The sequence below is a fragment of the Doryrhamphus excisus genome, chromosome 9, assembly GCF_030265055.1.
Source record: "Doryrhamphus excisus isolate RoL2022-K1 chromosome 9, RoL_Dexc_1.0, whole genome shotgun sequence".
Taxonomy (NCBI): domain Eukaryota; kingdom Metazoa; phylum Chordata; class Actinopteri; order Syngnathiformes; family Syngnathidae; genus Doryrhamphus; species Doryrhamphus excisus.
The window spans coordinates 15,431,542-15,444,386 of NC_080474.1; the positions used below are offsets into that span (position 1 = coordinate 15,431,542).

At 45.3% G+C, this 12,845-nt stretch overlaps 1 protein-coding gene across 2 annotated transcripts in view; it reads left to right on the forward strand.

The window, feature by feature from the left end:
* Positions 1-11,246, forward strand: part of bcor (BCL6 corepressor) — a 44,459-nt gene extending 33,213 nt beyond the window's left edge. For both annotated transcript variants that reach the window (XM_058081609.1, XM_058081610.1), the window contains 5 exons: positions 5,162-5,328; positions 6,408-6,553; positions 8,485-8,562; positions 8,651-8,807; positions 10,318-11,246. In XM_058081609.1, coding sequence (XP_057937592.1) covers positions 5,162-5,328; positions 6,408-6,553; positions 8,485-8,562; positions 8,651-8,807; positions 10,318-10,672 — 903 coding nt within the window. In that variant the 3' untranslated portion in view covers positions 10,673-11,246. The remainder of the gene's footprint in view (positions 1-5,161; positions 5,329-6,407; positions 6,554-8,484; positions 8,563-8,650; positions 8,808-10,317) is intronic.
* The last annotated feature ends 1,599 nt before the right edge of the window (positions 11,247-12,845 follow it).

The following is a 12,845-nucleotide window of genomic DNA, read 5'->3' on the forward strand; positions in this document are numbered from 1 at the left end:
GGGAATGCAGAGACCAAGGTGTCAAGTTTCTCTTGCCCTGTATGTAAGCATAGCTCGCTAGCTCCTTTCACACAGCTTATTGAATGAAGCTGGAAATTTTGCACCTTTTTACTATGGCCGGTTTGTGTGAAAAGCACCAACACAGAATAGCGGTGTCGAAGTTGATCCTTGGATTTGCCGGCTTCGGTGTATTCTGCTATGCCAGGACAGGGATGTGAAGTTTAACACCTGACGTTCACTTCACCCGCTCTCACTTCTCTCTTTGTGTGGAAAGAAATTGGTGCTCGTCCCTTTCACACTGCCTTTTAAAGCCAGAAATATTGTGCCTATTTTGCTGATCGGTGTGAAAAGCACAGACTCAAAGTCAAGCTTCGGATTTAGCGGCTTCTAATGAAGTACCAGAGTCAGGTGGCAGAGACGGTGTGTTGCTGTTCTGTACAAACACAAGCAACACAGAATCGGAAGACAACATTAACCCTGGAGATATTTAAGGGGGGGCGGGGGGTTGCGTTCACACTGTGTCTAGACTAATGGCAAAGTGGATTTATCTCTGAGTCACTTTTTAATATGAGACAAAAAATATCAGTAAAATGTTGACTGGCAGATTTGTTAGTTTTTTGACAGCAGTACACAACCACTCACTTCCGGTCATGTGACGAGGCAGCGACGTTCTCAGAAAAGCAGTGATTTGCGTGGTTATGATGTCAGCAACAAAGCAGTGTTGTCAAATTTTCCAACTCCAGAAGCCGTTTAAAAAAAAAAAAAAACCCTTTCGGGGCACCTGGAATGTTGTTGCTGTGTGGATGACAAGGTGAAACGATAAAATACTTTACCATTTCGACCTGAAAGCTTTCTTGTGTGGCGAGGCCCTCAGAGGCGGGAAGGCGTTTGTGTAAGGGAATGTCAGTGCTTGGGTGTGAAGTTTAACACCCCTCACTTCTCCCGCCCTGTTGAAAAGCATCGGTTGCTAGCCCCTTTCACACAGCCTATGAATGTTGTGCTCTTTTTCTCCATATCGCTGGTCAGCGTGAGAAGCACCATCATGGAATAGCGCTTAACCTCAACCCTTTTCCGCATTCTTGGGTAGTATCAGAGTCTTAACAGAGGCGGGCGGTCTGTTTCTGTTCTGTATGAATGGCACCAATACAGAATTAGGGTGACAAAGATTGTTTTCCCTCACCTTCTGAGGTAATATCAGAGGCAGTACTGAGACGGTTGTATGAAGTTAGCACCAGCCACTCATTCAAGGGCGACAACTGCAAGCCCCTTTCACACAGCCTATTAAAGTGTTTTTCCATGTCGCTGATCAGTTTGGAATGCACTGACACGGAATGGGGGCTTGAAATTGATCCTCAAAATTCCCGGTTTCCGAGTTAGTGTCCAGATATGTATTCTGCTGACGGGACAGTGGTGAAGTTTGACCTGTTGTTATGTTGAAAACAATTGTTGCTAGCCCCATTCACACAGCCAGTTACACCTTACAATGTTGTGCCTTTCCCACCTGATTACGGTCATTGTAGCACCGATACAAAAAAGGGTCTATGGCGCAATTTCCAAAGCTCTGTGTTCAAATTGGTGTCAAAGTTGTTGTGTGACGAAAAACCGTACACTATTAAAGAGATGTTTGGAAAACACATTAGCTTTGTCATCGCGGCCGTCTGCCATGTATTTCAGTCACATTCTCCTTTTAAAGTGGAGACATTTCCTACTTTGCCAGCAGATTTGAATGCTGCTGCATTAGCCGCTGCAGTAAAGTGAAGGAAGGTTTTTTTGCGGAGGTGGTAACAGTTGACAGTCCTTTTGAATTAATGAGCTTTGCGCAGGCCTCCTCGTTAGGATTGTTAGACGCTAGCTTGCTGTCTAATCTGGCCGTACTGTTATCACATTAGCAGAACGCAAACAAGATCGGCCTAGTTTCCCCATATTGTTCAGTTTATTATATTTAGATACTTTTAAAAAGGGGTAGGTATTTATTTAGGAATCTATATTACACACACGGGAGAAGTAATTAGCCCTTTGTGTGTTTTTTGTAAATTTATTTGCTGAAAAAGCCACACTTGTGTGTCCCTCGGACTGGCGCACAGCGATAGCCACACGAGCAATGCCTCGGCGCACGAGCTTGTACTATGCGCTGCGCTTAAGCGGGGTAAGCGAGGGCCGCTCCGCAAGGGGTTAAATGTCTGAGTGATGCATTGATTGCAGGCGTGCGCGGGGAAGCATTTTAGAGAGGGAGATTAGAGGACGGAGGGAGGAGGGGTGTGTGTGCGCGCAGCGTCTCATTATACCGTGGAGATGTGTGTGCGTGTGTTTTGTGTGTGTGTGTGCGTGCGCGCGCGCGCGCCTATCTGGCGGGAAGCCGGGGCTCTCGTGCTAAGCTCCTCGCTCTCTCCCAGCGATATTAAACACGGCTCCGGAGGTTTAGCGCTACACCTCCTCCACAGCCACACACAACACACCGTCATCAGCAGGCACGTAAATACACGCACACACACACACGCTGCATATCAACGCGGCAGTCGTCAGTCTTCCACACACACACACACACAAGTGGAATCCCCCAGAGGGTAGGCTTCGGCACAGCGCTCATGAATCTCTTTCCAGCGGCACAAACGGGAGTTCTGGCAGCGTGCAAAAACCAGTTGGCCCGTCGCATTTTTAGCCGTTCCCCAATATTCGAACACTTCTTCTTGCACGCACTTGTTCACTTCTTTTCCTGGTATCTCCCTCCCCCTCTTTCCTTTTTCCTTTCCTTTTTGCTCGGCCAAGATCGTCCTCTAAATCACTCTTATCGCCCCACGCGCACACACACACACACACACACATATTTTGGGCTGCCACCCACGACAAGCGCCCACCCTTTCATCTCTTGTTATTGTCAGCTGTGGCCCAGCGGACGGCCCCAGCAGATCTCATCCGCAGACTCATTAATCTGTCATCTGTCGGGGTGTTGCCTTCGCTGCCGCGGCCCTCCTTCCGCTCACTCTTTTTTTCCCCCCGCCGCGGCTCATCCCGCCAGTCTGCTGCCCCCCCCCCCCCTCCTTTCACACACATCCCTCCTCCTTCCTCCTCCTCCTCCTCCGTCCTTTTTCGTGAAAATGGCGAGAGAGCGAGATAAACACTTGGAGCAGCTGGAGGGCTAGAATTAGCATAGAAATGGAAGTTTGGAGTCAGGTTCAGAGGAGGGAGGTCTCAGCGGTGGGCTGTTAGGGGGACGCTGCCTCGGCGTGTTAGCGTTTTACGTTCACGCACACACATACACACCCTATATATTTTACATTGTTGGCTTTTAAGGAGGTTCTAAGTAGAGCTTCAGAATGAAATGTGAGACAAAATTCCGACTTGGCAATTAATTGAAAACAAACATTAAACTGAATGAAAGAGGTGGAGTTAGCTACACCATTCACCTGAAAAAAGTTGGTTTGGGCATGATTGATGCCAGTGTTTCCAGGAGGCTAGTGGGAATGTTGCTCTAGGTGGTGAAGATGGCTTCATGGAGGGCATCCGATGTCCAGAACTGGTGTCCATTTTTGTTAACTTCCCTTGCCAGTCATCCCAAAATGTTCGCTATTCAATTTAGATTAGGGGAACACACGGGATGATCCAAAAGAGTGAGGTTCTTCCTCTCGAAGAAGTCATTCTTCAGGTGGACATTGCCAGTCATTACCACACAGATGATTGCCTTCAGTCAGGAGGGGATGCCTTTTGCAACATCTCCATATAGCCGAGCCCTTTGTATTGAGATGTGGACTCCTATAGTGTAGCTATACATGAAAATCAGACAGAACTATTTCTAGACCTTCCAGAATCTACGCCTTTTCCAGCTGTATTTCCTTGGCATAGATGTACAGATATGTCTGAAAAGTAAGATTACAGACAACACAGTTAGGGTGCATGTTTTGACAAATTATCACCCTTCTGTGTGCAGCGGTTCAGTTATCTTACACATAGAGCCGTGTTATAATTTTGCCATATGACTATTATAGATTATCACATGGTTTGTCTGGTATCAGGCCAGGTATCAGCCCGAGACCGAAGGCATGCGGGGGCATGATACCTGGCCTGATACCAGACAAACCATGTGATGATCTTATTATCACATACTATTTAATCATGAGCTTATTATCACGTACTATTTAATCAAAAGACCATTTTGTTTCCAGAAAAATTTCAGTTTATTACATGTATTATATCTAAACAGTGTAAACACAATAATTGCAAAAATATTTCAACAATAATATTTTATCAACAGTCTTATTGTATCAATGTCTGACAATTAAAGTTCCATTAATCAAGTTTGGGTTTTTGGGTGACTGGAGAAGCACTAGGCACTAAGCGCTGTTCTCTGATTGGTTGTTTCACGGGCACGATACCAGAGCAGCGCGCTCTGAGTGGACAGCTACGGGGGCTGATACTGGACATGGTTAAACTCTATATTTTATCAGTATCACTGCCCTGGGCTTTGACACAGTATCATTTCGGCCTTTTCCTGTATCATTCATGGGCGGTTTCTAGGGTACAGGGCCAATTAATACTGTAGTATGTGATAATTTACAGTATACTATATATTTATATGTAGGGATGTACACATGTGAAATCCTGAAAACTTTGATTTAGTCAAAGAAATCAGATTTGATCACAACAGAATGGCGGTATCAACACACATTTCCTCCATTTAGTAGCAGCAGACGCTGCGGCGGTCCAATAAAAACCAGCCCTGTCTATTTTCCTGCTGGATGCCGGCCGTCGCCGCCCGGAGACTCCGAGAAAACATTTCCAGCTCTTGAGTGCGTCTATCAAATCTCTTTGTTCCGCTTCCATTACGCCGCGCTCGCTGCCTAGGCCCGTTGTGACTGTCTGCCACAGTGGCATCCGCATACACACACACACATACACGCACACACACACACACAGAGAAATCTGGCAGGCAACGCGCTGGTTGAGTCATAACTCGGTCTCCTGGACGCGTCTGCCGCCAGCTGCAGCATTATGTGGAGCGCTTGTGTGCGAGTTTTTATGTTAGTCCGGCGCAGGAACACGCTCATTTCCCCTCCCTCCTCTTCCTCCCATAATTTGCCTGACACAGGAACTTTGCATGCAAGAAGCTGTCTGTCTTTGTACGACTTTGTGCTGAACCAAAGCACTTTGTGTTGGCTCTCTGCAGGAGGTGGTGCTGTACTGCCTGGAGAATAGAGTGTGTGAGGTGAATCACCGTGACTACGCCGGCTACTGCGCCCTTCACGAGGCCTGCGCCCGCGGCTGGCTCAGCATCGTCCAACACCTTCTGGACTACGGCGCCGACATCAACTGCAGCGCACAGGACGGCACCAGGTACGTCGACCTAAAAACACGCCTGGCACGGGCCAATGTGCCCCGTGGCTTCCTTAGCAGGCGCTGAAGGGGGGGGGCACGTCAGGGGAGGAGTCACGTGTCTCATCAGTTGCCAAGGGAGTCGGCATGACACGCAAGCTGCGCAGGTTGAAACAGGAGGCTGGAGACGTGCCTGAAGATAAGGACCTCCTGTTGGGCAAAGCATATAACGCGACAATAATAATCCAGTCATGCGTCTGTCACGTCACTTGGCGACGTTGTAGTTTTTTGTTGTTGTTGTTTGTCGTCCTGTGAAGACGGGTCAGTTTTATTTGGCAAAGGTTCTTATTTATTGTGCTTATAATGGGCTAAAAATGGTATGTCACAAATGGATGCCTTTCTGCAATGATGTAACTGTAATGTCCCAACTTCGCCACTAGGTAGAGCACCTGTATTTGTGTTGTGCATTTCTAAAAAAACACACAAAAAAAACAGTAAAAGTAAGAAAAAATTGAAAAGATAAAAATGGTCTGATATTTTTTTCTTTTTATCCAAAACAAATAATTGTTTTCCTCAAATTTGGAGATACATGTTTTTACTGGAGGGGCGGCACGGCGGGCAAGTGGTTAGCGTGCAGACCTCACAGCTAGGAGACCAGGGTTCAATTCCACCCTCGGCCATCTCTGTGTGGAGTTTGCATGTTCTCCCCGTGCATGCGTGGGTTTTCTCCGGGTACTCCAGTTTCCTCCCACATTCCAAAAACATGCTAAGTTAATTGGCGACTCCAAAATTGTCCATAGGTATGAATGTGAGTGTGAATGGTTGTTTGTCTATATGTGCCCTGTGATTGGCTGGCGACCAGTCCAGGGTGTACCCCGCCTCTCGCCCGAAGACAGCTGGGATAGGCTCCAGCACCCCCCGCGACCCTCGTGAGGAAAAGCGGTAGAAAATGAATGAGTGAATGTTTTTACTGGACTGCAATATTAAAGGTGAAAGTCCAGAGAATGTCGAAGATATCCAGTTGAATACCTTGTCATCTTGTGGACTAGACTCTATATACTGAATGCTATTATAGAAATATCATTCTTATGTCTTTACAGGCCTATTCACGACGCCGTGGAGAACGACCACCTTGACGTGGTTCGCGTCCTGTTGTCCTACGGGGCCGACCCAACCCTGGCCACGTACTCTGGCAGAGGCCTCCTCAAGATGACCCACAGCGAAGTCATGGAGCACTTCCTCACCGGTAAGCTAAGCTGTACTACATGGCTTTTACGCTTTAACAGTATCGTTCACCAAGGTAGAGTTTGGAATGGAACGCCTTAATCTGACTTGTTGGTGATCTAAGCGGCAAGCGAACTCACGTCACAAAAATAATCCAAGGTTAATAAAAAGCTATTTAAAAAGTACAAGAAAGCAGTAGGGAGGGGACCGGTGGGTGGCGTTTTAGCAGGTGACGAGGGTTCACTTGTTAAAGCGGCAACTCAGACACCCCCGATCCAATTGGCTTGTTCTTTCAGCGCCATGACCTCTGCACAACCTGTTGCTCCGATACCCTTGTTCCGATTCCCTTTTGCAAATCCCCCCCCACTCCGCCAACCACCCCCTCTGCTGCACACTTTCCCCCACCCGTCATGTCAGCCGCTGTCATCCAGTCTTTCCCCCTCCGGCAGGCAACCCCCCCTCGACAGCCCCCCCTTCGACCACCTGTTAGACAGGGAGTTTGAGCTTGCAGGAGTGCGTGCTGTTGCCTCTGAGCTCCTTTAGCTGGTTACTTAGCAACGCCGACTGTGTTTGCTCAGCCTATGCGAGGAAATGGGCTCTATCTAGTGCCTGCTGGGGCCTGGGCGTGCCTTTTCTGACTGGGCTTGACTTTGCCTTGGGAACTTCAGATTTGGAAGTCAGCAATGTGATCGCGGAAGAGGTGGTGCTAAACATAGAAAGTGGATGGTTTAGATAATTTTTTCACTCATATTGTGCTGTCTGTGTTTGTGTAAGCCAAGGGTCTCCAACTGGTAGCTGGTGGGCTAGCAGTAGCTCACCGCCTGTTTCTGAGTAGCCCACCAAGTGTCAAAGAATTAGGTACATTAAGATGTACATTTTCACATGGAATGAGGTTGTCCTGCCATTGTATGGTTACAACATTATTTCAGCAGGAGACCATAGTCAAAGGTTTTGAGTACAGTTTCTCATATTGAAGACCATTGGAGACCCCTAGTGTACCAATGCACACAAGTTTGTACATTTGTCAAAGCCTGCACCCCACTGTGTTGCCTGTGCTATTATTTTTCTGACTAATGCACCACATGGTGGCGCTGTTATTAAACGTTCATTCATTTTCTATACCACTTATTCTCATGAGGGTCACGTGCCTGCTGGAGCCTATCCCAGCTGTCTTCGGGAGAGAGGCGGGGTACACCCTGGACTGGTCGGCAACCAATCACAGGGCACATATAGACAAACAACCATTCACACTCAAATTCATACCTATGGATAATTTGGAGTCGCTAATTTAACCTAGCATACAAATATACTTTACATTAAAATATGAATGCATTTTAAAAGCGCATACTCAACCAACTAGTGAGAGAGAAAGAGAGAGAGAGAGCACACAGCGAGTGAGCGAGCGAGCGATGGTCGCCCTCCCTCCCTCCACCTGGTCCCACTCATCTGGAGGCCGTTAATCCCTCCAAACACACGCCAGACGCCCCACGCCTCAGTGCTGGCACAAAGCCCAGCTCTGATTCGCTGTGTGTATGTGCGTGCGCGCGCTTGCACTTGTGTGTATGTGCTGAACACACACTTTGCTCTCGCCGCCGCTTATCCAGCTTCCCTCGCCTCCATGTTTGTTTCCAGCTTTGCGTGCGTACGTGCGTGCGCGACGGCAAAAAAAAAAACGGTGTGTGGTTCTTGTTCCTGGCAGCCGTCTGCAGCCTCGCTCTGAACTCAGCCAGCTTTAACCCAGTAGAGACAGTCACTCCCTCCCCTGTGGTGAAGCCGCTGGCCCCTGACCATTAGCGCCCCCCCTCCCGCTCCCCCCAATACTCCCCCTCCTCCTCCTCCGCTTTTACTGCCGTTTATCCATTCGCCTCTTGTCTCCAAGGGCAATTGTTTGCCTCGTTGCCTGTCCCCCTGGCTCCAGCTCGTGAGTCACGCGCTCCTCTCGTCTCTCCATAGATTATTTTGCTGACCTTCAGGGCCACTCGGATGACGACCCGGGGCTTTATTGGGAATTCTATGGCAGCGCGGTGTGCGGTGAGTACCTATCACTGCCCTCCTTCTCAGACTTTATCTTCCAACATCAGCTCACTTGTGTTTTGTGCGTTTTTTTTTTTTTTTAAAGAGTCTGCAGAGGAGGGCGGCGCCGGTTACGACATCCTGGCCAATCCACCAGGCCCAGATGACGAGGACGAGGACGACAAGAGGGAGGTGTTTGAGTTTGAGTTCTCTGACCGACCTCTGCTGCCTTGCTACAACATCCAGGTGTCCGTCTCTCAGGGGTGAGCATCCCACTGTCAAGTGTAAATGTTCCCATCTTCAGGATCTGTGGACTATAAAGAGCATGTCCACTCTTTTGGACCAACACACTCACTGGAATTTTAAAAATGACAATCAGCATGTATTCTTCTTTCCACCGGGACTTGTATTTCTGTATTTAGGTCCCACCACCAAGTCTGCAGTCATTGGGCGACCTTTCATTCACAGTTCTTGCAGTCATTGGGCCATCTGTCAATCATTATGCAGCACTTTGAATAGTTTACTTGTTTAAAGTTACACGCAGCACATAGTGAGTGATTGGTATCCATTTACTTCTTATGGGTTTATTTGGGTTAAATGTTGAACAGAAAAGAATGGATATGGATACCTAAGAGTGAAATGTGTGAATTTATTAGGTTAAATTGTGCCTATAATAATAGTGTTTTGGATTTTTGAGGAAAAAGTTTTAAAAATGCAGTGGAAAATTACTTTTAAATGTAAATTAATTTCTAATAATTTTTTTAAATGAGGAAATTTTTTTTAATGTGACATTAATAAAAACTTAATTTGGAAGTGACACTTGAAAAATCTGATAAAATTACATTGAAAACATAACTGATCTTAAAATACATTCAAAAACTAAAATAAAAAATACATTGTAAAAATGTTCATTTAAAATAAATATATAAACATTTTTAAAATACCAACATTTCTAATGTAAAAATTAATTGGATTTTTTTTTAATGCACAACTCTTTTTTTTTCATAATTTCAATTTCAGATAATTTTGTTTTTGGTTTTTTTAATCAGTGATATTGATGTTCCGTGTCCTGCTTTTCAATGGTAAATTCAGACCTGCCAGCACGTTTGCATTTTTCATACGCATTTTGACTCTCGAATACACATATGCACAATTTAAACCTGTTCATGCGACTCTTTGGGAGGGTGTACAGCCCACCTCCACGATCCCCTCCAATTTTGACCAAAAATGACTGTCGTCATGCATCAATTTGTTCCAGCTGCATAAACACTCCCCTTCTCTCTTTAATTACCATTGTTAGCTTTCTACGAAGGAAGCAAACAAGCTAATACTCAACTAGAGTTGTGGTTGCTCACAGTTTACATCATGTCACATGCTCAACCCTGACGAAGATTTATAGAAGGACGGCCGGCCAAAAATGCCATTTGCAGCACGTGGCTATTTTTTAGTGGCCCATTGCACAAAGTGGAAATTGAATTAAACAAAACAAACAGACAATTTAATGAGAAAAGGCTGAAATTGTGATATTAATAAGTCATGACGCAGAGCTTTGAGTTGGAATATACAGTATATAATACAGCCTTTTACAAATTTACAAAAATATGTAAAAATATCAATATGGTCTTCTACATTCATAAGACTTTGGCAGGTCTGTTAAGGAACACATTGGCAGCTGTTAATATTGCAATATTTCAATAGAAATAATGACTTTCAAAAGTACATAATCTAGACTTGTTGCCTATTTCTCATCCATGATTATTTGCCCCCCTTCAGGCCCAGAAACTGGCTTCTCCTGTCAGACGTCCTCCGCCGGCTGCGAATGTCGGCCCGCGGCTTCCGCCAGGCCTTCCCGCACATGGAAGTGGTGACGGTGGCCGAGGCGGAGTTCTACCGACAGGCGTCCCTGTCGCAGCTCTTCTCTTGCCCGGAGGAGCTGGAGGGCTTCCACCCGGACAGCAAGGAGCTGCTGGACCTGGTGGAGGACAGCGCAGAGCTGGCTGCCTTGCTGGGCTCCACACTGGAGTGCCTGGACGACCGCTGGGACCACGCCAGGGACAAACTGAAGGAGAAGATCAAGGCCGCCGGACAGGTGGGCCTCATCCTGAACCCAGGTCCCAATAAGCACTGATCCTCTTGCAAGACTGGCGAGGTGGCTTTTTCCAGCGCTGTGGTGCACTGTATATAATACCTACCTTTGGACCTGCTGGCTGACCTGTCAGCTTAGCCATATGTTTGACTCTCAACAACTGATGGTCATATTTTTTATAAATTAATATATGTACAAATAAGTAAATATAAATGGATATATGTATGTACATCTCTGTATACATGTGTGTACATAAAAAAAAAAAGATTTCTCTTCTTTCTGATGATGCTAACCACTGACAAGCGTGCTTGTCAGCAGTGGGATGGCATACGTGTAGCTGCCTGTGCCATTGAATGTGCTATTTGAGTTCATATAGGGAGCACATGATGTACAATTCTTTGCCCCCCCCTGAACCCCGAACCCCCACGAAGACTTCAAAACAGGAGGGGCTATTTTGTTGTACATCTTTTTTGTAATGTTGGAATTGTGCTTACGGTCAAGTCTGTAATTTAACATGCGGATCTACAGCGTTGATTGTATGATAAAAGTTTTATTGTAATACTGATGTTCACCCTTTTGGCAACGAGCTTGTGTGTGTATATATATATATATATATATATATATATATATATATATATATATATATATATATATATATATATATATATATATATATATATATATATATATATATATAATATATTATATATATATATATAATATATTATATATATATAATATGTAATATATATATAATATATGTATATATATATATAAAACAGTGAGGCTACTGCAGTAAAATCAACTTTTTTGGTGTGTTTGATTTTTGGTTTGTTTTTATTTTAACTTTGTAATTAAAATGTCTCCTAATTTGTATTTATATTTTACAAAAGAAGTTGCTTTAAAATAAATATACAAACTGCAAGATGACACTTGTGTGTACGCTGCCACTGCTTCCTTATTGTGAGGTTACGTTAAGAGCCGGAGAGCTAAATGGGGGACTAAATGAATTGGGTGTCGATGTCAAATTAAACCGTTTAGCCAAATTGTCCGCGACTCTTCAGCAGGATCAGATGCAATCCAACATTGCCATCTTTAGGAATGCATTTGTATTGTAGCTACACTTTTTTTTGTGTCTGCCTCCATGGCTCAATAAGATCCCGAATGAATGTTGAGACCTGCAGCGCCACACTGTGTCCGATCTGATAATTGCATCGTGGAGACCTTATTCCCGTGGTGCAGTGGTGACGTTTATGCATGCTGTGTCCTCATGTTTATTTATGTTGCCGTCCATTGATTGGAGTTCCTTTTGCAGATGTGTATTAACACAGAAAAATCAGCAGCCAATCACAGGGCACATATAGACAAACAACCATTCACACTCACATTTATACGGACAAATTAGAGTCGCCAATTAATCTAAAATGCTAATATGTTAAGTTATGTTATAATAATTAAAGGTGCTGTTCCTTTTTGGCTCCCTATTTACACAGTATAAGATGTCCAACCAGGGCGGCACGGCGGTCTAGTGGTTAGCGCGCAGACCTCGCAGCTAAGGTTCAATTCCACCCTCGGCCATCTCTGTGTGGAGTTTGCATGTTCTCCCCGTGCATGCGTGGGTTTTCTCCGGGTACTCCGGTTTCCTCCCACATTCCAAAAACATGCTAGGTTAATTGGCGACTCCAAATTGTCCATAGGTATGAATGTGAGTGTGAATGGTTGTTTGTCTATATGTACCCTGTGATTGGCTGGCAACCAGTCCAGGGTGTACCCCGCCTCTCGCCCGAAGACAGCTGGGATAGGCTCCAGCACCCCCCGCGACCCTCACGAGGAAAAAGCAGTAGAAAATGAATGAATGAAGATGTCCAACCAGACCTGATATGAGCAAAATAATACTGCAAAACTACACATTTGGAAGTGACACTGAGCTTTGCGGTGTGCACACGCCGCCATCTTCCGTAAGTATGGGTCTTCTGTTAAACACACGTCATTTTCATTTCTTTAACACAAATGAGGCTGAACTGTCAAAATGTATGCACATTAGCAGCTGTGGTACAGTCTTGATCACGTTTTCGACTGCGTGATTGAACCTTGAATCAGAGTCCTCTGAATTGAATCGAATGGAATAGTCCACTAATCTAAGACACTCTAATACGAACTCTCAATAATAGATACAAAAATGCAATATAACAATTTAACCTGCTGCTACGCCACA